Here is a 24899-nt window from a genome sequence, read left to right as displayed (position 1 = left end):
TCCTAAGCCATTATTGTTCTCTGTGTTATTTCTCTTTTGTCCAAGGAAAAATACTCAGCACGTTGGTGTCCCCTGTACCAGGCTTGTGGCTTGCAGCAGCTGTAGCAGAGGGTCTTTAACTTGTAGTGGGCTTGGTGAGCTGTCCCTGGCATGGTGTTTTCTTGGGCAGGGGTGATGCTCTCATCAGAGCTTTGTCAAGGAAATCATTTGTCCAGAAGCCTTGGGTACTTCCAGGACTCAAGCAGTGTTTGTGGTGTCCCATGCAGAAATTTTTTTAACAGGATTTTTAAAGATGTTTCAGAACTTTTGGTTTCAAACGTTTAATTATCTCTAGCCCCATCTTGCACCTGCTGTCAGAGCTTATGTCCTGTCGCTGGCGTTACTAGCTGGAGCAGATGCTGCCACACAAAGTCCATACTGCATGGTGCATCATGGGCTGGGCCCAGAATCACCTCTTGGAACAGACCAACTGCCTCTGTCCGATCTCCCAGCCCTTAGGGAGATATGAACATCAGACTGTGCTCCTTTTCTCTCCAGCGGCTGCCCATTCTCTCTGCGCAGTCTGGTTTGGGGAACTGTGACCTCTCACTGCCCCTCTTTTACTGCTGGCCTTCCTTGGGTGGTTTGGCAGGTGGAGGGGTAGTGAGTTTTTACATTTCCTGCTGTCTCTGAGGTGCTGGTGACGGTAAAGTATTTTTAGTGTTAAGACTTTTGACTGCCAGCAAGGTATGACCCTATAGGTATGACAGATGGTTACTCCTCTTCCCTCTTTACATAAAAAACTGTGTCTCTGATGAGAGCTGTGGCTAATCCCAACTGCTTTGACTGGGGGTATCCCTTGCCACTGGCAGTGGCCACTAGGTCAGGAGTCCTTGGGTCTCATATGTTCCTCGGTTTCCTGCTCAGGATCTGTAATACCTGTGCTGACAGGCCAGGCTGGAGGTCAGACGGATAAAGTACTGCCTGATGCAAAATGCAAGGAAGTGTTGTGGAAAGAGTTCTCACTTGGCTGAAAAAGTGGGATGCAGAATGAATGGATGCCTGAACTTGACCCCCTCTGCCAGGAGATTAAGGGGGTGCCCCTGGGTACTCCCAGAGACACAGCTGTAGATGAACTTCCTAGATCGTTATAGACCTGTAACTGAGGTGGGCACCAGAGCGGATGGAAACCCAGCCCATCAGGGGCTACAAGAGGCGTTGCAAGGCGTGCGGTCACATCCCCTGTGCACAGAGCAGCTGCTGCTGGATCCGGGCCCAGCCGAGCCCCTGCTGCTCCTACGGGGCACAGTTTCTCCTTAACCCCTTGTGCCCGCTTTCATTGCTGGACTTTCCACTGGCCCCTCGCCCTTCTCTGGTATGCTCATGTTGTCCTCCCTTCTTGGCCTGTAGCATGGCATCAAACAGTAGGCACCAGTGTGAGTGTCGTGGACCCGAATCGTATCAGGAGGGCCGGGAACACACCTGGAGCGAGCCCGGCGTGACTGGGAAAGCGGCGTTTCGGAGCAGTGGTGGTCCCGGCCCTACCGCTGCAGGCGGGGCCCGCCGCACACGGAGCCGGGCTCCGAGGGACCGCGGGCGCAGCTCAAAGGGAGCGCGGAGCCGCCGGTGCCGAGGGCCCTGCCGGTGCGGGCGGAGGGACTGCGCGCTATGAAACGCGCGACGTGCCACGGGGGAGAGCGCAGGAGGCCGGTGGCTGCTGTCAGAGACGGCGGAAGCTGATCCGCGGCCGACCCAGTACTTTGCCGGAGCGGCAGCGCTCGCCCCGGGACGGGAAGTCGACTGCGGCGGCGGGAGGCGCCGGCAGGGCGCGGAGCGGGCGCCGGGCCGGTCCCGGTCGGGCCGGGGCCGGTCCCGGTCGGGCCAGTCCCGGTCGGGCCGCGTTCCCCCCGCTGCCCCCGGGGAGCGCGGCCCCCTTAAGGCCCGGGGCGGTTGCGCCGGGCGCTTCATGAATGGAGCCACGTGACCCAAATATCACGTGACGAGTCGGTGAGCGGCGGCGGCGGCGGCTCGTGAGTCCCGGTCCCTCCCAGCGCGGCCTCCCTGCCCCGCCCGGCCTGGCCTGGCCCGGCGGCCCCGGCAGGAGGTGAGCGCCACCGGCAGCGAGAGCGGGCGCGGCCTTGGCACCGGCCGGGGTGGGGCGGGCCGGTCCCCGGGGGCGGGCCGGGGCGGGGCGGGCACGGCGGGCCCCGGGATGGTGGCCGGGGCCGCTGCGGGGTCGGCAGTTGCCCAACGGGGCCGCCACCGCTGACTCACAGCGGGGCTTTGGGGTCGCGCCGGCCCGGCGCCGCCCGGCCCCCGCCCCGCCCCGCCCCGCCCCGGCGTGTCCGGGCCCCGCTCGGCGGCCGAGCAACAGGTGCGCGGGGCGCTGGCCCGGGGCCTGCCCCGGCCCTGCCCACCGCCTCCCGGGTCCGCCCGCAGGCATCGCGGGCGCATCCGGCCCCTCCCTCCCGCGGGTGTCGAATGCCCCGGTCGGGTTACAGACCGGCTGCCCTCAGGCCGAACCTGCCCCTCTTAACCCCGCCGCACCTTCGGGCGCTCAGGCCCCCGGCGGGGCCTCGCGTCCCCCTCTCCCGCCGGGCTGCCGCCCCCAGCCCCGCGGGTGTTCGCCGTGGTCTGTCGTTCTTCTCCAGAGAACGGGAGGGCCGGGAGGGTGAGGAGCCATCGGGGCGTCTCGCCCGGTTCCCAGGGCAGAGTCAGGCAGCACAGCCCCGCTGCCTGCTGTCGGTACCTTGTCCTCGGTAGCTGCAGACGTGCGGGTGGGAGGTTCTGGTCCGTAGGGGCTGCCCGGTGCTGGGCGCTGCAGTGTCCCCCCGGTGGAGTGGGTTTCCACTCCCGCGGGAATGCTGTGTGCGACCGGCACGGAGGGGCTGCGTGCGTCTGTGCTGTGCACGCCTCGGTCGTGCTGTTCCGAGCTGGGCACGTCTCTGGCTGCCCGGGATATGTGAACTGTGTGATCGGAGGAGGGCACTGCCAAGGGTGGGAGGGAGTCTCTCAGAGCTGGCCCTTTGCTTTAGCAGTGTGAGCAGAGTTAAAACCAGCCGGGTGGGCAGATTCCTTGAGGAAAAAATTGCTCAGGGTTGGATGACCTCGCCAAGGAAACAGAGGAGGCACTATCTTGGCTACACAGGTAATTTGGGGAGTCGTTGGATGAGACTGTGTGAGCCAATTTGCCAGCAAGCAAATAAACAGAGTATGAAATTCACACTGGAAGAGAGTGTTTCTGTGCTGTGTCCCCTTTCGCTGCTGACAAATCACACTCCTGTGCCTGCCAGAGCCATGGAGCCCGTGTGGGAGCGCAGCCCTCACTCTGCCCGCGCTGGAGCAGGTGACATCACCATGTTTACATGGGGCTTGTGGCAGGGTTCTGCATCAGGAGTGCGGAGAAGGGCCCATGGTGGATCATGCGTGGTGCTTTCAGTTCCCATGTGCTGCCACTAGCTGAGGGGAGAATTGGCTGTGCTTGTGCTGAGTTCAGGCCTTTTGAGCACTGGGGAAATGTGTCAAGGCTGCAGTTTCTTCATTGCAGCCATAGTATTTGGCACTTTTCAGTGTGATCTTTCTTCAGGAAGCTATCAAAAGCTGATCCATCAGCAGTCTGGAGAATAAGGCGAAGTTTGGTCTCTGCTATTTTGCCAGTTCTCTGGATGTCCTCCTTGTGAGTTGCCAAACAGCCCAGTTAAAACAGGACCCAGGAAACTCTTTGGGTTGTTCTTTCCATTCTACTGACTGCCCTACATGTTTCTGCACCTTGGAGAGGTGGGATCACCAGGTTTTTGGGGACAATCTGTTGCAGCTCTGATGACTGTTGTGAGAGGCTCCTACCTGAGAGGGTGTTGTGCTAGAGTGTGCAGGGGCAGGAAGGAGTAGCTGCCTCTGCTGTGTCTAGCTTTGCCAGCACCAGCCATTCCCCAGCCTGCTGAGGAGCGCTCTTCCCAGTGCCCTGCCTGATGCAGCATGCATGTGCCCTGTTTGTTCCATTTTGGGTCTGCTGTAATGAAGGTAGCCTGTGTGCTTACCAGGTAGCTGCAAATTCTTTAGTGCCACAGAGTGAGCAAATTCCTGTGGTTGCACTGACCATACCTATCCTTGACTCCTTCCACTTGAAAGAGGACAGGGAACGCAAGTGCTGCAGGGGCATGCACATTGGTGTCTCCAGCTATTCCCTTTCCTCTCCCCTTTTCCTAGCAGACATGTTGTTTACCAGATAGGAACAGAAGGAATAAAGAGCAGTCTAGGAAGGAGGGAAGAATTGATTTTGTGCAGCAGTTGCTTTTATGCTGCCTGTCCTGCCTCACTGCAGCTGCCTTCCTTGGGCAGTAAATGACCGTGCCTATGCCAGTGTGGTTGGGTGTAGCAGACATCTTGTTGGAAGGAGCATTGTCCTCTAGGTATATATAAATAGCCTGGCTCCTGGCAGGCTGCAGGCTTCAGAATATCTCTGCTGGTGTTCTGGGGACTGCTAGTCCTGCTCACCTCCAGTAGGGTGTAGTTGCACTGTAGGGAGCCTGTGCCACAGCTGCTGAAAGAGCACTAAGTCATATTTGCTGATGTGTGCATTTGGTTCTGGTCTGTAACTTGACATCAGTCCTGCTGGGAGTAAGGCAGGGGCAGACAAAATTGTTGTTTGACACCTGCAAGATGAAAGGGTCAGGGGTACCTGTAGGCTGCACAGGAATTCTGGCCAGGGCTGAGTGGGCGCAGTCTGGGCTGAGAGGGAAGTGCACTTTGGGGTGTTTGAGATACAGCCATGTCTGTCAGGTGCTATCTGTGTGGATCAATTCCTTGGGCAGTGTAGTAGCAGTCTGAACTGAAAAGCCTGCACAGAGGAGATATGTGGGGAAAGAAGCAGGAGCCCAGGTATAAGTCTCTTTAAAGCAGGCCTGGGAATTGCTCTTACCAGTTCTGAAGTCTTGTCTTCCATGGCAGGGAAGGAGTCTGCTCTGAGTTTTGGTATGTTTAATCTTTGTTTTCTTGTGAGCACACCTTGACTCTTAGGATAAGGAGGAAGAAGGTGTTTCTGGCCCTGGCATGCCAGGAATTGACAGGTACTTTCTCATAGAAAATACCTACAACTGGAGTCAGTTTTGCATGACTGGGAGAGGTGGAGGCTGCTGAGGCATCAGCCTAAATTTGTGTTGGAATTCCAGTGTGTCCATGGCTTGCCCTGTACCCCTTGCTCAGGGTTATGTCTTATTGAACCATCCTTGGGAGCATCTGGAGAGCTCTAGGGCTGGGCACCTGTTGGAAGGGTACGTTAAGGTAACCTGACCTGCTTGGGAGTGACAAGGATGAGGCTGGGAGTGAGTGGAGCAGAGTGCCAGCCTGCTGAGTCAGCGTGACTGGCCTGGAGCAGCCATGCTCTGGACCCTGCCTGCTGCTTGCAAGGCTATTTTTAAAAATGTGGCTTCCATGTATTCTGATTCCTCCTAGTTCTTTAATTTCCCCCACCATAAACAAAACCCAGCATTGCCACAGTCTCCATGGGAGCAGAGGTGTGAAAGGGCAGCAGTTTCTGCTCATTGTGAGTCCAGCTCAGCTGGCTGCTTTTGATTGTCTTCCATGGCAGGGGCCAGGATGTGGAGCACCACAAGGCGTTGCTGCTGGACCCTGCCAGAGGAATGCCGTGGGCTCTGCTATGTCCCAGGTGCTAATTTGGCCTTCCTTCCCTTCCAGAACCCAGCTGACAAGGCTGTCGTGTTATGACGACCCCCAACAAAGGAAGCAAGGCCTTGAAGGTAATGTGGTGGGTGGAGGAAAGGGGTGCAGGGATGGGTGTAGGCATCCACCTCAGGTTTCACAAGTGCGTGCTGCCTTCTCTCCCAGGTGAAGAGAGAGCCAGGTGAGAATGGGACCAGCTTGACAGACGAGGAGCTGGTGACCATGTCTGTGCGAGAGCTGAACCAGCATCTGCGGGGTCTGTCGAAGGAGGAGATCATCCAGCTGAAGCAGCGTCGGCGCACACTGAAGAACCGGGGTTACGCGGCCAGCTGCAGAGTGAAGCGCGTTACCCAGAAGGAGGAACTGGAGAAGCAGAAGGCAGAGCTGCAGCAAGAAGTGGAGAAGCTAGCCTCAGAGAATGCCAGCATGAAAATGGAACTTGATGCTCTCCGCTCCAAATATGAGGCTCTCCAGAACTTCGCCAGAACCGTGGCCCGGAGTCCCGTGACCCCTGCACGGGGGCCTCTCGCTTCCAGTATGGGGCCCCTCGTCCCTGGCAAGGTTGCTACTACTAGTGTCATCACAATAGTGAAATCCAAAACGGACGCCCGGTCTTAGTGAAGCGAGCGTTGCCTGAGCTTGTCTGTGCAGGGCAGTTAGGCACAAAACCAGCCTGGAATCCCCAAAGCACAAGCCCTCCCCACATGGGTCTGGCTTCCTTTGACTTGGCCCAGGATTGGCCTGCTGATCGCTCCAGTTTGTTTTGTTGTGTCCAGATTGGTATGAGCAGTGGTGATGCATCCCTTGTCCTGTGCAGACAGAGCTTTCCACCCAGCAGTCTGTAATCCTCAGGTGCCCTGGGGACAGACTGTGAGATTTTGGTTTTCTACCCAAAGAAAATCTGTGCAGTGTGGCTGAGAGAAGGGTGGAGGAGTGGCCCGAGGAAGGCTTTCTTCCTGGGGGCTGGGAACCCTAATTTTCGGTCACTTCCAAAGGCTTTATTTCATTACTCTTCCAGGTGGTGCATCTCAGCGCCTGAACCTGCTGCTTTTGTCTCCTTTGGTACCTGTAGTTACAGTTGGGGTGTTCTGTGTCATAGGTTTTATTCCTTCCTAGGTGTGCCTCTGTACCCTAACCATGGGTTCCCTCAGACGTCCATGACATTAGCTGTGTAAACTGGCAGTGGTGGAAGGACGATGCTGCTGTGTTCTGCCGATGTGGTCCTGCGGCCCCGCAGGGCCCAGCACCCGGGAGGGAAGAAGGGAGCAGTAGTATTGTGTTGACTGCAGGCCGGTTTTGTGCCTAATGTGTTGCACTGAACAAGACCAAAATCACTAATTGTTCCCGTGTTTTGAGGGTATCAAGTGTCTCTAGTGTGATGGTTTACACAACCAGTTTATGTGGTTAAATAGCCCTTTATTTAAAGAGAGAAACATCATTTTAAGAATTATTAAATTATCTGAGTTTAAAATTGGACAGAAGAGAGAGCGTATTTATAGTCAGCTTTTTTACCTGAGAAGGTGAGAATATTTGACCATATGAGTGGGGAAATATTCTCAGAGACTTTGCTAGTTAAAAGTTAATAAATAAATAATTTTAAAGTTTCTCATAAACCTCCCGCAAACTGTTTGTTGCTCTGAGGTTAGTTTTTATAAAGAGTTATCAGACTTTATTTATAAAACTTAGAAAAAGACAAAAAAAGAGGCAAGTCCTGTTTGATATCTTTTTGCAATTGTACCAAAAGTGACTTATTCTTGACCTTGCTAGTTTCTGTTGTGTCCCCTTGTGTTGGGCGCTCTGCTCCCCAAGCTCTTGTGCAGCGTTGTGGTGTGCTGGTGCCTTTGCCATGTGCTGTCATTTCACACTGTTGTTGTTTTCCCTAAACTCAACTGAGGGATTGAGTTGAAATCTCTCCAAATTCTTCAGAAGGGTTCTGGTGCACAGGCGAAGTTCTGCTGCTTTTGAGAAGAATTGCTGGCTGGTGCAGCAAGGTAGTGACGCCTGCCCTGAGGTGTGTGGCAGGAGCACAGGCAGCTCCTGCTCAGCAGCCAATGCTAGGCTAGCTTGGTTATCTGGAGAGGAAAAACTCTGCACTTTTCCTCCTGCAGCAAACCTGTCAGAGAAGTAATATAAGGAAGACTTGTCTAGGTTTAGGAGAAGACTGATGGGATTACCCCTGGAAATAGATCGTGTGGTCAGAACTTGTGTTGTGCTCATGGCTCACCTGAACAAGAGGGGAAGTCTGCAACAAGAGGGGCAACGTGGGACAGGCTAGCCCCTAGTCCCTTCTCTATACATTACTGGCCAGTGAGTGTGGCAGGATCACTGTCCTTCCTGGGGTGGCTTCTGCCCAGGGGTTTTAGGAGGGTGCTCAGAATAACAGCTGTGATGCAGCTGAGAAGCTGTTTGTGGCCAGGCTCTGTTTCCACAAACACTTTGACTCCCCTCTCCCCTTCCCAAAGATTTGAGCTGATTTACTGAGTTTTAGAGAAGCAGGACATGAGGGGGAAGCCCATGTGATCTCCTGGCTGCTGATCTGATTGGAGCGGGCAGATTGGGATAACACAAATGAAGTCACAGTCTTGTGGCGAGGTACAGCTGTCCTGGATAGGTTTTGGGGAAGTTTCTCACTGCTGAACTGATACTGCTGTCCCCTGAGCGGAGGAGCAGGTCAGCCTGAGAAAAGCTGCAGTGTGGCAGGAGAGGAGCAGGTAGTTGACAGAGATTTCCTGCTGGATGAAGTCAGCTTTGCTCTGATTGATAGGGAGTTTAGGAAGTTGTTTGGGATGCTTTTCCAAGTAAACTTCCCAAAGGAGGAGCAGGTTAGAACATTGCCTCCAGACTTCCCCCTTCTGGCCTTGGACTGACTCTTCTCTGAATTGAAGTGTCTGATGTGCTACTTCCAGCCATTCACCACAGGCCACACTCTGCACAGCACTCAGCAGGCTCTGGTCTTCCAGCTGGTTGTGTGGTGACTGGAAGAAGTGAGATTTTACAGAACACAGAGGCATCCAGTTGTCCTGGGGTGTCATTCCCAACCATGTCCCTCTTAGATGCAAGCTGAGATTTAATCAGTCAGTGTCCTTGGGAACACAGCTGAGTCCTGATCTGGGCCAGAGGAGTGGGCAAGGCATGTATGGGGCTGGTTAGGATCTTGGTTCCACAGCTGGAACCTCTGGTGTGAGGAGAGCCCCACCAACACAGCAGGCAGCGATGGGCAGCCCTGCAGCCACGGAGAACTTGCATTTGGTTGTGCTCCATGGCAGGGGTGTCCAGTCCCTCCCCACCTGCCGGTTGCAGCCGTGCGACGGCACCAGCCACCCTTCCTCCTGCCCTGCACTGACCTCCTCGCTCGGAGCCTGGCGGCCTGTGTGTTCAACGAGGACAGGTCGTGTACGGAGGAGCAGGTGCAAGGCCATGACCAAGGGTGCCACTGTGCTGAACAAGCTCTGCGGTGCCAGGCTGGGTGTCAGCGAGCCACGGTCCCCTGAGTGCCACTTCCTGTGGGTTTGGTTTAGTGCTCAGTGCAGTGTAGGACCCCGAGTGCTGTATTGCTGCAGTGTCCGAGGAGTGTCCCGTGGGCTCCGTGGGATCCTGTGTCCTGCCAGCTGGCTTCCTGTGCCCGTGCGCGGCGACCCGTGCCGGAGCCGTCACGCTGACTTCTCTCTCGTATATAGTGTTCTGGAGTGTGACAATTCTTGTTCCTGAGGTGCTCGTCCGTTTGGTGTGAAGGGTGTCGTGTTCCCTTTCTCCTTTTCCTGGTGCCGTTCCGGGCATCGGGGAGGGGTCCTGCGCCAGCCCGACCGGGGAGCGTCCATGGCACCCCGGGATTTGTGTATCTTGTGAATTGTGTACAGTCGCTCCCGGCCGGAGCCGGGGCTGGCGGACAGAAGGGTCACCCAGAGGGCTCCGAGCTCGGTGCAGGCGGTATTTATTGATAAGTTATTGCCGTTATTTATTCTGTACAGTGTCCGCCGCCTTTGTACGCGACAATAAACCGCTTCAACAGCCGCCGCCTGCGCGTCCTTGGGGGGCCGCCCGGCACCAGGGGGCGCTGCCGCGCGGGGGGCGGTGCCGGAAGCGGCGCGCGGGCGCTCTGACCGGAAGGCGGAAGCGGCGGAGCCGAGCCCGGTGGCGGCGGAGGCGCGGCGGTTCCGGGGCGATGGCGGCGGGCGGCAGCCTGAGCCGCTCCGAGCGGAAAGCGGCGGCGCGCGCCGAGATCCTGCAGCAGGAGGAGCAGCGGGACCGCCGGAGACAGGTATGGTACGACGCGGCCCGACCCGCTCCACCTCGCCGCTGCGGGCCGCCGTGACCACGCGTGTGCACCGGGCAGGTATCCCGCATCTGGAGGAAGCTGCCGGCGGAGCGGAGCCCCGAGGAGTGCCAGGTGCTGAGTGAGAGCGAGGACATCGTCAGGGAGCTGGAGCGGCGCCGCAAGCGGCGCGAGCGCCTGCGGCGACGGCAGGAGGAGGTGGGCGGCGAGGTCGCGCCGGGAGCGGGGAAGCTGCGCCGGTGATGGCGGGGAGCGGCCCCGGCCGCGGACAGGCGCGGCGGAGTCTGCTGGCTTGGCTGCTGCCGAGCTCTGCAGCCGCAGCACGTGAACAGCCTCCGTGTCCCAGTACCGGGAACGCGTCTGCCCTCCGGGGATACTTGCCCGGTGTTTGTCTCCGGTCAGCCGTGCTCCAGGCGCGTGTGGCCGTGCGGACAGGTCTCTCGAGAGGGTGGGCCAGCAGCTTCCGGCCTCCAGGAAGCTTTTTCTCGTGATCCTCCCATGAACAATGCCCACATCCTTTTCATTTGGAAATCACTGTTGATGTTGTGTTTGTGTTGCATTTCCTGGTTGGCCCAAGCTCATCCTCAAACTTTTGGGGAGATCCCTGCTCTTTCTGGCTCGGTGGGGCAGTGTGTCTGTGATCCGTGTGACCCTGCTGAGGGCTGTTTTGCAGGTGTGCGATGAGCCAGAGGAGCTGAAGAGGAAGGTGGCTGAGCTTGCAGCAGCGCTGCGGAGCGCCAGGCACCTCGTCATCTACACGGGCGCTGGGATCAGCACGGTGCGTTTGGGGCAGCAGCCGAGGCCCTCGGAGCCGCACCGTGCTCCGGAACGAGTACAGGACACGTGTGGCCAGCCCAGGACGCTGCTCGAGTCCCGTGGCCGGCAGTTGCCAGGCTGCGTCCCGGGGTCATTCCAGGGGATCCTGCAGCTGCAGTGCCTCGCACCGCTGCAGGATGGCACAGCCTGAGCAAGGGGACGCTGGTCTTGCTTCACTTGAGTCTCTCCAATGAGTTGGTGTAAAACCTCAAGCCACTTAGCTCAGGAATGTTCTATGTGTTATCAGACATGCAGAGACAGCTGGGGATTATTGGAATTTATAAACAGCAGTTTGAGAATTGTTTTGTGGCGGTAGTCTGGGGCAAAGCAGCAGTCTGGTTCTACCTCTTCTAATGTGTCATCTGCCACCTTTGCATGAGCTCTGTCATTCCATTCTCTGCTGAATTGGAGCATGACTCAGGGCAGGGGGCTGAGTGCTCCTGTCACCTGCATGTTTTCTAGAGATGCTGAGTGTGATGTGCCAGAACCAGAGTCTAGGGAAAATAATAAAAGGCTCAAGAATAGAGTTCTGTGTAGCGAAATGGGAAGTACCAAGGATGCAAAAGAGTTCTGTAGGGATTCCATAACCATAAAATTGAAGAAAGCTAACACTAGAAGTGAAAATGAGAGCTGAAACGTAGAAGAGAGAGAGAAAACATATGAGGAGGTTTCCATCTGTTTAGGGAAGAGCTATGCTGGAAAACTTGGAATGAATGAAACAGCAGCGACAGATAGAGGTGTCTGTGGTTGTCCTGGGTGGGCCTGGGTTGGTTGTGCACAAAAGCTGTGACAACTCCACCCCATTAGGCCTGGTTTTCTCTCCTGCTGACAGGCAGCTTCGATCCCAGACTACAGAGGCCCCAATGGCATTTGGACACTGCTACAGAAGGGCAGGAGCATCAAGTGAGGAGCCAAATTCCCAACTGTATGACAGAAAGCTGATACTGGAAGAGGTTAATGGCAATTTCAGCTTTTTTTTTTTTTTTTCCCTTGCTTCTTGTCAGGGCTGCAGACCTGAGTGAGGCAGAGCCTACACTCACTCATATGAGCATTGCCTGCCTGCACAAGCACAACCTGGTAAGATATTTTTACCTCACCTTACTCATGTTCCTCTGCCTAAAAATGATAAACCCAGCAGGGAATAGTCAGAGAATACTGCCTGACTACATTTTTGGCTCGAGTGGCTGCATATCCATGTAGGAAAACATGTCCAAACCTTCCTTAGTCAGCTGCAGGCTCCAGCTCTGGCAGGTTTTCCCCTAGTGCCTTTTCTTCAATATGTTGTATTTGTACCTGGTGAGGCTGTGGAACTGGTCACAAATCAACCAGGCCTAGAAATGTTCTGTTTAGCAGGAGGAGGATTTCCATTTAGCTTTCAAAAGGGTCTGTTCACCCTGCTCTTCCCCTGTGGCTCCTGCTCTGATGTACAGGCAGTTGGTGCGATTTGGGACATGCACATCACCTACTTGGAGGGATACCTGTGAGATTTGTAGGACTTCAGTGTTTTATTCCCTTCTAGGTGCAGCATGTGGTGTCTCAGAACTGTGATGGGCTGCACCTGCGGAGCGGGTTACCCCGAGCTGCAATATCTGAGCTTCACGGGAACATGTACATAGAGGTGAGTGGCCAGAGCAGGAAAAAGTCAATGTTAAGTGGCCTCACAAAAAGAGAATGTAAACTCTTGATCTGCCACTAGCTCAGAAGGAATTAGTACAAGGGCTTGGCCTGTCTGTGGTTCCTGCCTTCAGCCTGTCAGGTTTGGGGTGAACTACTTAGGAAGTACCAAACCCAGCTCTGTAGCTCTTCCTCTGTACATACAGGAACCTTTTGTCTCTTCCTCAGCCCTTCTCTGAAATCCCTCCCAGCATGTAGCCAAAGGCTGCCTGTGGCTCCTGTGGCTGGTTTTCAAAAACCTTGAGGTTTTCCAAGTTAGCATCTGATCACTGAGGTTCTGTCTACAACTTCTGTCTTGTCCCCAAAAATGCTTTTTTTCCAAGATGCTTGCTCCTGGCCTCTGGTGGGTGGGATGCTGATGATGTGATGGGGTTTCTGCTTTCATCCTGCACCAGGTCTGCACTTCCTGCACACCCAACAGAGAGTATGTGCGAGTGTTTGACGTGACGGAACGCACAGCCCTGCACAGGCACCACACGGGCAGGATGTGCCACAAGTGTGGGTCACAGTTGAGAGATACAATCGTCCACTTTGGGGAGAAGGGGACATTGAGACAGCCCCTGAACTGGGAAGCAGCAACAGAAGCTGCAAGCAAAGCAGATGTGATTCTTTGTCTGGGTTCCAGCTTAAAGGTAACTTTAGAGACTCGGTGAAGATTGTTAGCAGCATTCCCTCTTGGTGATACACCTTGGTGCTGAGCAGTCTCCTCCCAAACAGACAACTGTAAACTCTGGTGTCAGGATTCGCCCAACATCTGTGATAGTCTCTCTTCCTCCCTCTTTCCCCTCCTGGTAATACATTCCTTTTCCTCTCGCTGATACGGTTCACGGCTGCGTGTGCCTGTGGCTGTGCTGATTCTCTGTGCTTTGTGGCAGGTTTTGAAAAAATACCCACGTCTCTGGTGCATGAGCAAGCCCCCCACACGCCGGCCCAAGCTGTATATTGTGAACCTGCAGGTGAGATAAAGCCCTCGGCGCTGGGCTGGCCAGGTGTGAGCCAAGGGGCTGCGGATGTGTGGGGCCGAGCCCCCGCCGGGCCCCGGGCAGGAGCCCCCGCTGCCGCCGCAGGGAGCTGCCTGCAGCCGGCTCTGCTCTCCCTCGCAGTGGACCCCGAAGGACGACCTTGCCGCCCTGAAGCTGCACGGCCGCTGCGACGACGTGATGCGGCTGCTGATGGCGGAGCTGGGGCTGGAAATCCCGCGCTACGACCGGTGAGCGGCCCGGGCCGTGTGCGGTGGGACCCCCGGCCCGGGGCCACCTCCAGCGCCCACCGCCGCCCTCTCTTCCTTCCGCAGGGCGCGGGACCCCATCTTCGCGCTGGCCGAGCCGCTGCGCCCCGGGGAGGAGGGCACGCACTCGCGGAAGCCCGTGGCGCCGCCCCGGGAGCGGGAGGAGCCCCGGGAGCAGGAGCAGCCCCGGGAGCGGGCGGAGGCGGCGGTCGGGCGGCCCGGGGGGTGGCTCGGCCGCGGCTGCGCCAAGGGCGCCCGGCGCAGGAAGAGCCGCTGAGCGCGGGGCGGGGCGGGGCGGCGCCGCCGGTGACAGCGCGGCCATGCTGCGCAACGGGGCGGCGGGCGGCGGCGGGGCCGCGGCGGGCGGCGGCGGCCACCGGCCCGTGCGCGTCTGGTGCGACGGATGGTGAGTGGGGCGGGCGCGGGGCCGGGTGATGTCGTGGCGCCGCAGAAATAAACCGTGTTGGCTACGCTGGTGCCTCCGCCTCCTCTGTCACCGTGGCGGGACGGGCCCAGCCCGCGGCACAGCGGCGGTGTCCGCAGAGCTGCCTCGGGGCGCCGGGCGAGCGGGAGCAAACGGAGCTGGTCACGAGCTGCTCCGGAGCCGGGAGCGCCCTTGGGCTTGGCCGCTCAGCGGGCGTCCCCCGGGCTACAGCCGGCACCTGCCGGGCCGGGGCAGGGAGGGACCGGCCCCTGCAGCACCAGGGCCGGCTCTCTGCGGTGGGAGGGAGCCGCTGCGGGCGCTGGTGACCGGGCTGTACCGGCACAGCTCTGCCCGGCAGCACAGAGACCTTCAGCCCCGAAGCCTGGGGCAGATTGCCCGCAGCTTGCAGGGGAGTGCGTCCCGGTGTGCCCGGGCTGACCCGGCCCTTCTCTTTCCAGCTATGACATGGTGCACTATGGCCACTCGAACCAGCTGCGCCAAGCGCGGGCCATGGGCGATTACCTGATCGTTGGGGTCCACACGGATGGTAAGAGGCTTTTCCAGGATTCATCTCATGCAGCCCCTCAAATTGCCCAGCAGCATTAGCCCCAGGAGAACCAAGAGTTCCAGATAGGGGCAGGCTTCTGCTCCAGGATCCTGCATCTGCTCCAGGATCAGTAGCTTCCAAGAGAAGGATGTTCCTTCTCTGGGAGTGGAGTTACCCCTGTCACACTTTTGGACTGAGGATTAGGTGGGTCAGATCTTGCAGGCTCTGAGGGTTAATCTGTGTTCTGTGCTATAAAAACAGTTGAAACAGATGAAAATCAGTCTGCTTTTGCTGGTAGGAGGTGCAGAACTTACTTTTCAAAATAAGCTACCTTATGGAGAAAACTAATTTCAAGGCCATTTGGAAGTTAAGTGTCAGAAACAAGTTCTGGTATGTGAAGATGTATTTTAAATGCAGAATTTCCAGTATGAACCAGGCATAGTATGAAGTTACCGTTTAAGAGGGAAATTTTATCCTAGGGGGATGCCGGGAGGGCCAGGTCATCCCCTCAGGAAGAAGTATATGGTACAGGGAAGCACTGAGACCTTTTGCCCTCTGAGTGAATTTTAGGGCCCTTGTTAAAAGTTTAGGAAATGCAACTGAATCAAAATATTTTCTGATCTATCTGGGGCATCCTTTGCTACCACGGACTAATCCAAATCTGAGGATAAGTCTGCAGTGAAGTTCACCTGCTCATGAAACGAATGAGGCAGTAACTGAGAGACACTGTAGCTGCAGGACATGCTTCTAACTGGAATTTTGTCTCTTTCCCAGAGGAGATCGCCAAGCACAAGGGTCCCCCTGTCTTTACACAGGAGGAGAGGTACAAAATGGTGCAGGCCATCAAGTGGGTGGATGAGATTGCTCCTGGAGCTCCTTATGTCACCACATTGGAAACCCTGGACAAGTACAGCTGTGACTTCTGTGTGCATGGGGGTGAGTAGTGTTTGAGGCAGTGTCTGTGCTAAGGTGGGCCCTTGGGGCTGTGCGCTCCGGGTGCCCTGCTGCAAGCCCAGCAGTGTCCTGGGGGCTGCAGGGCTCAGGGGTACCTGCTGTGTGAGGAGCTCTGCCTTCTCAATACCTGTACTGGGCAGCACAGCTGCTTCTGGTCTCGTGGTCTGGAGAAACACGTCAGTGTGCTCAAAATTCTGAGAATGGCCAGGGCCCTTGGTTTTAACTTACAAAGGTGAAATGTGTAATTTAAAATTATTCCAAGGTTACCCTTAGCATCAGCAGAAATTTGTGCAAAGGGAAAAGCCATTTACAAAACTTAAGTTTGAAAAACACTATTGAAAAGTAGAGCATGAAGAAATACAACCATGTTTATTTCTACTTATCCTGGGACAAGGTTAGATCTGAAAAGCTTCTCTCTTTATCCAGCGGATAAGCTGTTCAGTGGCTCAGCTGACTGTGTGGCCGGAGACCTAGTTCTTAGTGTGAACTCTTTTTGGTGTACAGTTGCTGAAGAGAACCAGTGTTCTGAGGAAGTGTTCTTGCTCTGGGACTCTGTCCCTTCCTGGGCTGCTGCCAGTGCTCATTAAGCCTCAGACCTTCTTCCCTGCCCCTCTGAAGCAATTTTGTTACTTTGACCAGGACTAGTCTTTGCACTCATTTTGTGTATCTCTCATCTGATCCCAGCCACCTGCTGTTGATAAGCTAAGTATTTCACAAAATGTAAATAAATCCTTAATCTTCAGAAGATAAATATTATTTTTTTCACGTGGATGGAGTGGTTATCAAATTCCTTGTTAACTTCATTGCCTGCCCTGAATGTGTTCGGTGTACGTGATCCCTTACAGGGCTCGGTAAGGGGTCATGACAGCAGAGGAGTACTTGTGGCCCCTGCTCCAGCTGCTTGCATTCGTCCCCTCTGCCACTTGCTGACTTGTCTGAATCATCCCGTGCCTCTCCTGAGCAATATGCCTTCACCGGCAGTTTTGCCAGGTTGTGTTTGTGCAAAAGCTGATTTTGGAAATAGCTGAGCTTACCTGAGAAGGTGACAGCAGCCCTGCTGTTTGTGCCTCTCCTGGCATGCCAAGTTGTGCTGGCAGTGTGTGCCCTCCTGTGCCTGTGCTCTGAGGGAAGGTGTGCGGTTTTAGGAGAACTGGGCGTGACTGAGACCCCCCACTGTGTAGGCACCCTCATGGGCTGCCCTCTGACTGTTTTGGCAAAGGGAAACTAGCTTAGCTTTTGCTTGTGAAGGCTTTGTACCATCACCAAAAGTATGTGAGAAGTGTTTCTACAGAGGGAGTTAGGAGCCATGTTCCAGAGATGAACTGAAATGGCCTCTGTAGAAGGGTTGCTGGATGTCACTGTGGAAGTCCAGTCATTGAGAGGAAGAACTTTCCATTGGATGAACTGTTTCATTGACTGAAAACTTGTAATGTGACCCAAGGGTTAAAACCAGCCCCAGAAGAGCTAAAAGGTTATTTTTTAACATTGATACAGATAGTGCTTGTTTACTGTCATTCAGACAATAATCAGCTGTGCCTGCTGCTGCAGGGCACCCAGCAGCACACAGGATGGGTAATGGTGTTTGGTGTCTGGGAATATCCTTGTCTCCACAGACACAATAGTCTTAAAAACCCCTGACATTTTTATGGGGCACAGGACATGTCCTCTGTGTATATACATGGATTTAGATTGCAGAGTTCCAGTCTGGCTCTAGGTGTGTGGGACCTGTACATCTGCTGCTTTTGTGCAGGAGAGCTTGGGTACAGTTCTGAGGCTTTTCTTTCTCTGCAGATGACATCACCTTAACTATCGATGGCAAGGACACCTATGAGGAAGTAAAGACAGCAGGGCGATACAGGTAACCTCTTGCTGCTTACCTGTTTATCTTGTTTTCTAGGACTTTGTGCCTTGAAGGGAAGTCAGATGAAACATACCAGTCTTCAGGTCACACCTGAATTTCGCTGTATGTGTTAGAGCTTCAGTTGCTCCCAGCGTTTTGGCTTCAGGGAAGTGGGGCAGACATTCCTGCCAGTGGGGCTGTCTGGTTCCTGGCAGATGCTGGTTCTGGTTTTAAAGCCTCACCAAGAGCTGGCTTTGTTGGGAAGTCTGAGGGAAGCGTTCACATGAGCAGGTGCTATGACGTGAGGATAATGCAGAGGCTCAGCAAATAAATGCTCTTGTGAAGGAAGGCTTCCTTAGGACAGCCCCTGGTCACAAGGTTAGGTGTCACGGGTGTCCCTGTGGCAGTGGTGGGAAGACAGAGCCTTCGCTCCTGTGGCTTCTGCTTCATCCTGTGCTTGTCTCCCGCAGGGAATGCAAACGCACTCAAGGCGTGTCCACCACTGACCTTGTTGGCCGCATGCTGCTCATGACTAAGGCTCACCACAGCAACATAGTGAGTCAGAGGGCTTTGGGTGGGAGGTGGAGTACAGGACATGTACAACTCTTCCCCTCTGCTGCCCCAAACAGAGTAGAGCGGAGCAGTAGAGCTCCTGGGCCTGGCTCCCAGGTGTGTGGAAAACGGGCAGTGGCAGCAAAACAGCCTGCTGGTGTTTGCTTCAGTGTGTCTGAGATCACAGCGTGATGGGACAGACTTTAATGCCTCATGATCAGTGAGGGCCTCAGGAATGTTAGAGGAACTGCAGGCGAGCCCATGACTTTTCCCAGGGTGAAGCAACACAGTGCAGGCACATTGATCTGTCAGCCAGGTGCTGGCAGAGTTAGAAACTCCTCTCCCTTCCCACTGAGCTTCATGCTTCTGCCTTCTGTTGTCTCTAGTCTGATCTAGTTTCTTGAGTCTCCTCAGCTCATTCTCTGGCTGGGAGCTAACCTAACCAGGGAAAAGTAAAGTCAGTATTTTTTTGTCAGGTAATGAGTTGAATTTACTGAGTAATGAAGGACTCTGTGAATAGAATCACCTGGATAGCTGCAGAAACAAGTGACCCACAGGCAAATTGAGGGACAGATGTTTTGGTGTGCTGAGCTGTTAAATTGGCTTAGCTGTAGCACGAGTTGACACTGATATCTGCCTGGTGCTGCTGGCTGCTGCAGATACCTAAGCCTGCCTCTTGTGAGGGTCTTTGGCAGGAAAAGGGATGCTGTCCTGTCAGGGGCTTGCTGGGCTGAGGGAGGATGCAGCTGTGCAGCACTCTTGGGGCTGCAAGTTGGGCAAGAACCACCTTTTCTGGTGGTGCCAGGCTGGGATCAGATAAGGACACATTTCCTCTGACTCATGCTGGGACAGGACTCTGGTTTAGGTATTAACCAGTTTGTCAGCATTCAGTGCCCTGGATCCCTGATGTGCGTTTTGAACTTGGCCTTCCCAGCACTTCCCACACACAAGCATATCTTGGTTGGATGAGCTGTGCAAGTGCTTAAACATTTTGACTCTTTATCTTCCTTCAGGATGAGGACCTAGACTATCGGAAGCACACTGACAACTTTGGGAAGGTAATGTGAGTTCTGGTCTCGGACGTCTGGTTGTTGTCCTGCCTGAGAAGGATTCCCAGTGTGCTTTCTGGCCTATTGCAGGCTTGTTTGTCCTCCCACATGTAGCAGCAATGTCTCAGTGAACGTCTGCTGTCCCCAAATGGCAGTGCCTGCAGTGGGTGTGTTGGGCAGGTGTGGCACAGGGTAGTGCATGAGCCTCAGTGGTCCCACCTTCAGTGGGACCAAGGGCTGCTGTCCCCACTGAGCCTGTGCTGGGCTCCTTCCTTGCTTGTAAATTCCTTCCTGACACTTCCCTTAGGACCCAAGTGCCTGTGGTTCCAGCCTGAGGATAGCCTCTGTGGATGCTACTCTCAATGCTTGTGTTGTTTTGAAGGTGTTGTATTAGGTTTGGGAGGTGTGGACACAGCAGGTGTGTGGCCACACTGGTGCAGAGCTCGAGGGTAGCGCAGCCCTCTAGGTGTTGTAGCTGCCAGGTCCAGCCTGTGGCTCGCACTGCTCCTAAAGAGCCAGCCCTGTTTATTTCTTTGGCAGCTGGATTGTCCCTGCTTAATGAGCTGCACCAGCAGCTTGAGCAAGTCTTTTTTACTTGCAGGGCATTTGCTGACCTGTCTGAATCATCTTAGTTCCCCACTGTTTTGGGGGTTTTGAGTAGGTGTTTTGGGGCATATTGCTCTAGCATGCCTGATTTCTGGGGCTTAGATCTGGGTAGAATGGATCAGGGCACTGGGTACCCTACGTGACCCTGACAGCTGAGCTGTCTGCGTGCTGCCCTTTGCAGGGCCTGCTCTGGCCTCGGCTGCAGCGTCTGTGTCCTGCCAAGTCCCGTGGAGCAGCTTTGGGTGGCAGAGCAGGTGACTTGGTGGCTGTTTGTACAACTACCACGTGGTGGGGCCAAGCTCTGTCCTCAGAGATGAGGGGCCAGACAGGTGCCCTGAGGCTTGGCAGAGTGTAGGTTGATCGTGTGTTGTCTCCCGAGCACGTCTTGCTTCTCATGGAAATTCAAATCTGCCCTGTTGTCTTCCTCCTTCCTGAGCTTTCCTCTTGGCATCTCCTGAGCTGTCTGCTGAGGTGATGATTTAGACAGGGCACAAAGGGCATTTGTGAAATTATCTAAACACTTGATGCCGTGAATGTAGAAAGTCCAAGGTGCTGGGAGTTGTTACAGTTGCCAGCAAATTCAGATGAGCAGTTTGCCCAGCAGTGTGCTCTGTGTTGTCCAAACCCCCTCACAGAGCCTGAAAAGAAGCTGTGTCTGGCATATGTTTCCACAGGGGCCCAAAGGTCACAGTCCCTGGACTGGCGTCTCACAGTTCCTGCAGACATCCCAGAAGATCATCCAGTTTGCATCGGGGAAGGAGCCGCAGCCAGGAGACACCATCATATACGTGGCTGGAGCCTTTGACTTGTTCCATATCCTTGACTATCATTGGTTGCACCAGTGGTCTTTGTCTGATGTTCTCATGTTGGGATGCACCAGACTGGATATTTGCCTCATATTTTTTCCTTTTCTGTAGCTGTACATGAGGGAGGAGTCAGGAGTGAGTTCTTCCTGGCAGTTTCTTAGTCATAGGATGCTGAGAAAGAAGCTATAGCTGCTCTGTGGAGCAATCTGTGGCTGTTGGATTTCAGGAAGATAGATGGATATTCTCAGCACTCTAATGATTGTGGTGAAGACTGGCTGCCGTAGCATCTGGAGCTGACACGCTGTTCCTGGGGCAGGCTTTGAGGCTTTGTGCCAGAACATCTGGAACAAGTAGAAATTGTGGATAGAGGCAAAGCTGAGTCCATATAAGGTGGAGCTGAAAAAGCTTCTGTTTTTTGCTCAGAACCAGTGGAACCTGAGGAGGGAGGCAGCAGATGTTCTTGGAAACAGGCAATACGTAGTGCAAGAATAAAATCCTAGGTGTTCCTGTGTCCCACTGTAATTTTTGAGTGACTCTATTTCTGTCTTCCATTGTCTGTTTTCCATGTGAGCTTCAATTCCTTAAGCAGATCTGCAGATGTTGGTCACGTGGATTTCCTGAAGAAGGTTCACCAGTTGGCAGAGAAACCCTACATCATTGCTGGGCTGCATTTTGATCAGGTCCGTGTAGAACCTGTCCAAAGGCAGAGCAGCTTGGGCCTGTTCTCTGAGCCAGGCAGGCTGTGCTCCAAGAGACAGGACAGGGATATACTGACCAATACAGGAATTTCATTTTGGGAGAGAGGAAGAGGGAAAGGCGTTGCTCTGTCTCTCTTCTGACTGTGCCTGGTGCTTTGCCGTAGGAGGTGAATCGCTACAAAGGGAAGAACTATCCCATCATGAACATCCATGAGCGAACTCTCAGTGTCCTGGCCTGCAGGGTGAGTGGGTGTCTCTGCACGCTTCCAGAACTGCCCAGAGCTGGGGGTGTTCACTTGTGCTCAGTGATCTTGCATGAGTTCCTTGGTGTGCCCTGAGAAGACAGACAAGATGAATCACTTGAAGCTGCCAGAGGTGCTGATAAACTCTTGGGAGGCTCTGCTAGGCTCTTGTGCCATCCTGGCTCTTCCAAGCTGGTGACCCATCCAGCTGTTCTGCCGGCAGTGACAGGGCTAGATGCTACATAGGGAACTGTGTGGCTCTGTGTAGTCAGACATGTGCCACTAGGAAAATCTGCTCCCTGCAGCAGGGGAGAAAATGCCTGGGACAAAATCGTGGGGAGCCCCAGAAATGTGTGCCTGGAGCAATTAACTTTTGGATTTGCTCTACAGGCACATAAAGGACATTCTGTAGAGGAACAAAAAGCTGTTGTGTGACAAGCAGTTGCTGCTGAACCCACTTCTCTGTTCCCTTATTTGAACTGCTGACTCTATAGCCAGGTGACCTGCTTAGGTCTCCTTAAGCAGCTGGTTTCTGTCTTGGGATTGGGTTTTGGGTTTTTGTTTGATGTTTTTTTTTTTCAAATCTGGACTCTTCCTGGTTCCTTTTTTAGTATGTCTCAGAGGTGGTGATTGGAGCTCCCTATGCCGTCACTGCTGATCTGTTGGATCACTTCAGGGTGAGTCCTTGCACACAGATGGATATGAAGATGCTGGTGGGTGATGTGTGTGGGGAGCTAAAGTGGTGCAGGACAACACAAGGGTGCAAGGAGGGAGTGTCCTGCTCAGACTGGGACTGCCAGGCTGATGCAGGAGGGTGGCTTTGCTGGTCTCCAGGCTGTGCTCGGTGGAAGCAGTGGCAGGAAATGTCCCAGTCATCTTTTGGATCTTGTCAGTGACTTTTGTGTCCTTCTTCAGGTAACACTTGTTTGTCATGGGATGACTGAGGTGGTGCCAGACAAGGATGGTTCTGATCCATATGAGGTAAAGTGCCAGTTGCTTTGTCAGCATTTACTAGACAGAGCCTGGCCCTGAGAAGGGGTATTGCAGCGGAGGCTTTGGCAAGCAATGCAGCTTTTCATTCACCCCTGAGGGCAGTTACTTGGAGCAGTCATTCCCAACAGCTCCACTCTTCCAAGCACTGTTTTGCTCTGCCTGTTTCTGATGCCTTCATGGCAGAGTGAGAAATCCTGTGTGCTTTGCTCTCTGTCCTGGGCAGCTGCCATGTATGTGGAGCTTTGCTTTCAGCAAGTGTTTATTCTGTCTCTGAGGAGATCACTGTGCATCCTGCCTGTCATCCTGCCTTGGCTTGGCTCAGCTGTCACTGCTGAGCTGCACACCCAGATTCCACATGTTTTCACAGCCCAGTGCTTTGTCTCTTTGCAGGAACCGAAGCAACGCGGCATTTTCCAGCTGGTGGACAGTGGCAGCAATCTCACCACTGATCTAATTGTGCAAAGAATCATCAAGAACAGGTTGGTTTTCTTTGTCTCCCAGTTCTGTCACATACTGTTCCATACAGACTGTCTGGGGACTGATGAATGGGACCAAATAGAGAGAAGGTGTTACCTGAAGGCATAGGGTCAGCAAACTTGGCTTCCTCTTTCATGGCTTGGGCAGCCTGTAAATGTGATTGTACCAATCAGTACAGGGAAAGGAACAGCTGAACTCTGCTGTGTCAGAACTGCACAGCACATTTATTGTTTTTTCTCCTTTAATGATAAATTTTCTTTGCTGTATCCTGTGGAAAGAGCATGCTTCTTTCAGAGCTCTGGTCTTTTAGGTCTGAGTCCTTCACTTTCAGCACCTTGGCTCACATCAGTGATACATTTGATTTTGGTGTTAAAACACCCAGGACAGCCCAAGAATGGAATAGCAGCTTCTTTCACAGAGGGAGGAAGAAATCGTGTGTAACCCAGAACTGCAGAGTACTGGCAACAGCCATGGGAAGCTCTGGGAGAGGCTCTGGGAGTCCTGGGGGGTTTTTGAAGTGCTCTCAGAATTGAACCACATAGAAGGCAATGCTCTCCCGCTCTAGGTGCTTTTGCCTGCAAGCAATATTGGATGAATGAGAATCTTACAGCATTGTGTGATATTTGCAGGCTGGAGTTTGAAGCTCGCAACCAGAAGAAAGAAGCAAAAGAGCTGGCTGTGCTGGAGGCCATGAGAAGGTTGGAGGAGGAGAAACACTAGGCTGCAGAGTGGGGATGTGTGAGCCACAGAGTGCTGCAGCTTCACCCTCTGGTAGAGCAACTGCTCTTCAGGAAGAGCCCCCTGAAGGGGGGCAGCACTGCTGGCACGCAGGATGTGCTGTCCTACCTTTTGCTGTCCTAGCTCCTCCTGCACTAATTATGCAGACATAACGAGTTGGGATTCCGTTGCCTAGTTTTATCTCCGTTAATCAGTCCCTGTCCCTTTTCCCAGGAGGAGATTTGACAAAAAGGTTTTAATTATAACTAATGTTTTAACATGTTGATGTGCTTTTACCTTCTGCCATTTCTGGCTCTTAGTAGGAGGGAATGGAGGAGCTGCCCATGCCCCCTTGCCCTTCCAGACTCTGCATTGCAGAGCAGCCTCCTGGGCAGTGGTGTGGGTGGCTGGACAGTCAGTGAGAGCAGCCTCGGGGACAAGACAGGGCTCACGTTGTTCCTCCTGTAGCTTTTCCTCAGAAACAAGGGGCTGGCTGCCAGAGGTGGTGCTGGGCTCTGGGGTTTACTGTACTGCCTCTTCTCAGCTCCCATCCCTGCACACTGCAACCCAGAGCTACTCTGGGTTGAGCTGGATAAAGGCAAATCCTTTGCTGCCCCAGTGACAGGCTGCAGGTGGCAGCTGATGCTGGGTCCAGGCATTTCTCCACACAAAGCATAGGGACCCTGGGGCCTTTTCCCAAAGGCTCTCCCATTTGCAAGGCAGCAGGACCTGATGCCTTGTGTGGACTGTGCTTAGAGCCCCACTTGCTTCTGCTGTCAGAGCCCACCTTGTGCCTGATGGATTACCTGAGGGCAGGGCCTGGCCAGGTGAAGTTTTAGGGTTGTTTTCTGATTGCTGACACTCAGCTTGCCTGCCTCTAAGGGGAGGTGCAGGGCTGGGAGAATGGTCCTGAGCTGTAAGCCCCTTTTGCCTCTTACATTCCAGGATACTATGGTGGGTATCCTTAGCAGCTCACTGCACTGTGCCAGATGGTCCTTCCAGGCTGTGTCTGGTGTCCTCTTTCTTGTAAACTTTTGTTGCTGATCATTAATAAAATGTTGAAGAGTTGTGCATTGGTCTTTTGGGGGCTTGAACCCAGGAAGGGGGCATAGGGAGCACATGCTGAAACCCCAGTACTGGTACTGAGAGAGAGCGCCACACTTGCACCTCATCCATGCAGCTCATGGCTCCCTCCCATGGGCACTGCAGGAGTTTGTCCTGAACAAACAGGGCTGGGCAGAGGCTGTGCCAGGTCTCCTGCAGCACAAAGGGCAGCAGGGTCTTTCTGTCTGAGGGCAGACAGGGACAGGAACCCTGTGACTTCAGTCACCTGCTCTCCTGCACA

General features: G+C 54.3%; 3 protein-coding genes across 5 annotated transcripts; all 3 read left to right on the top strand.

Moving 5' to 3' along the window:
* The first annotated feature begins 1946 nt into the window (after positions 1-1946).
* On the top strand, positions 1947-9669 carry MAFG (MAF bZIP transcription factor G). 2 transcript variants are annotated; one of them, XM_021534079.2, is made up of 3 exons: positions 1947-2083; positions 5674-5735; positions 5824-9669. In XM_021534079.2, the coding sequence occupies exons 2-3, from the start codon at positions 5700-5702 to the stop codon at positions 6274-6276; spliced, it is 489 nt and encodes a 162-aa protein (XP_021389754.1). In that variant the 5' UTR covers positions 1947-2083; positions 5674-5699; the 3' UTR covers positions 6277-9669. The 2 variants fall into 2 exon arrangements, with proteins under 2 accessions (XP_021389754.1, XP_021389755.1); XM_021534080.3 differs by lacking the exon at positions 1947-2083 and adding an exon at positions 2987-3127.
* Positions 9670-9769: 100 nt separating this feature from the next.
* Positions 9770-13926, top strand: SIRT7 (sirtuin 7). Its single transcript, XM_021534182.2, has 10 exons — positions 9770-9916; positions 9992-10129; positions 10605-10709; positions 11580-11650; positions 11752-11824; positions 12267-12365; positions 12817-13053; positions 13297-13377; positions 13525-13631; positions 13716-13926. Exons 1-10 carry the CDS (start codon positions 9821-9823, stop codon positions 13924-13926), a joined length of 1218 nt encoding a protein of 405 aa, XP_021389857.1. The 5' UTR covers positions 9770-9820.
* A 13-nt stretch (positions 13927-13939) lies between these two features.
* On the top strand, positions 13940-24625 carry PCYT2 (phosphate cytidylyltransferase 2, ethanolamine). Of its 2 annotated transcripts, XM_077787417.1 has the most exons (13): positions 13940-14055; positions 14532-14620; positions 15395-15556; positions 17366-17432; positions 17885-17969; positions 18980-19024; positions 20296-20436; positions 21027-21107; positions 21290-21367; positions 21979-22044; positions 22283-22348; positions 22751-22839; positions 23467-24625. In XM_077787417.1, the coding sequence occupies exons 1-13, from the start codon at positions 13970-13972 to the stop codon at positions 23555-23557; spliced, it is 1146 nt and encodes a 381-aa protein (XP_077643543.1). In that variant the 5' UTR covers positions 13940-13969; the 3' UTR covers positions 23558-24625. The 2 variants fall into 2 exon arrangements, with proteins under 2 accessions (XP_077643543.1, XP_077643542.1); XM_077787416.1 differs by lacking the exon at positions 18980-19024 and having other exon boundaries at positions 13970-14055.
* The last annotated feature ends 274 nt before the right edge of the window (positions 24626-24899 follow it).

The sequence above is a fragment of the Lonchura striata genome, chromosome 19 (genome assembly GCF_046129695.1).
Source record: "Lonchura striata isolate bLonStr1 chromosome 19, bLonStr1.mat, whole genome shotgun sequence".
Classification (NCBI taxonomy): domain Eukaryota; kingdom Metazoa; phylum Chordata; class Aves; order Passeriformes; family Estrildidae; genus Lonchura; species Lonchura striata.
The sequence above is the reverse complement of the archived record's forward strand: the minus strand, read 5'-3'. Positions and strand labels throughout refer to the sequence as shown.

What these genes read in the sequence shown, in the direction of transcription:
- PCYT2 (XM_077787417.1), top strand. Translation starts at nt 13,970, where the DNA reads ATGCTGCGCAACGGGGCGGCGGGCGGCGGCGGGGCCGCGGCGGGCGGC. An exon ending in CGTTGGGGTCCACACGGATG is followed by an intron (nt 14,621 to 15,394) that starts GTAAGAGGCTTT and finishes TCTCTTTCCCAG; the next exon opens with AGGAGATCGCCAAGCACAAG. An exon ending in ATCTGTTGGATCACTTCAGG is followed by an intron (nt 22,045 to 22,282) that starts GTGAGTCCTTGC and finishes GTCCTTCTTCAG; the next exon opens with GTAACACTTGTTTGTCATGG.
- MAFG (XM_021534079.2), top strand. Translation starts at nt 5,700, where the DNA reads ATGACGACCCCCAACAAAGGAAGCAAGGCCTTGAAG. An exon ending in AAGGAAGCAAGGCCTTGAAG is followed by an intron (nt 5,736 to 5,823) that starts GTAATGTGGTGG and finishes CTTCTCTCCCAG; the next exon opens with GTGAAGAGAGAGCCAGGTGA.
- SIRT7 (XM_021534182.2), top strand. Translation starts at nt 9,821, where the DNA reads ATGGCGGCGGGCGGCAGCCTGAGCCGCTCCGAGCGGAAAGCGGCGGCG. An exon ending in GCCTGCACAAGCACAACCTG is followed by an intron (nt 11,825 to 12,266) that starts GTAAGATATTTT and finishes ATTCCCTTCTAG; the next exon opens with GTGCAGCATGTGGTGTCTCA. An exon ending in GTCTGGGTTCCAGCTTAAAG is followed by an intron (nt 13,054 to 13,296) that starts GTAACTTTAGAG and finishes GCTTTGTGGCAG; the next exon opens with GTTTTGAAAAAATACCCACG.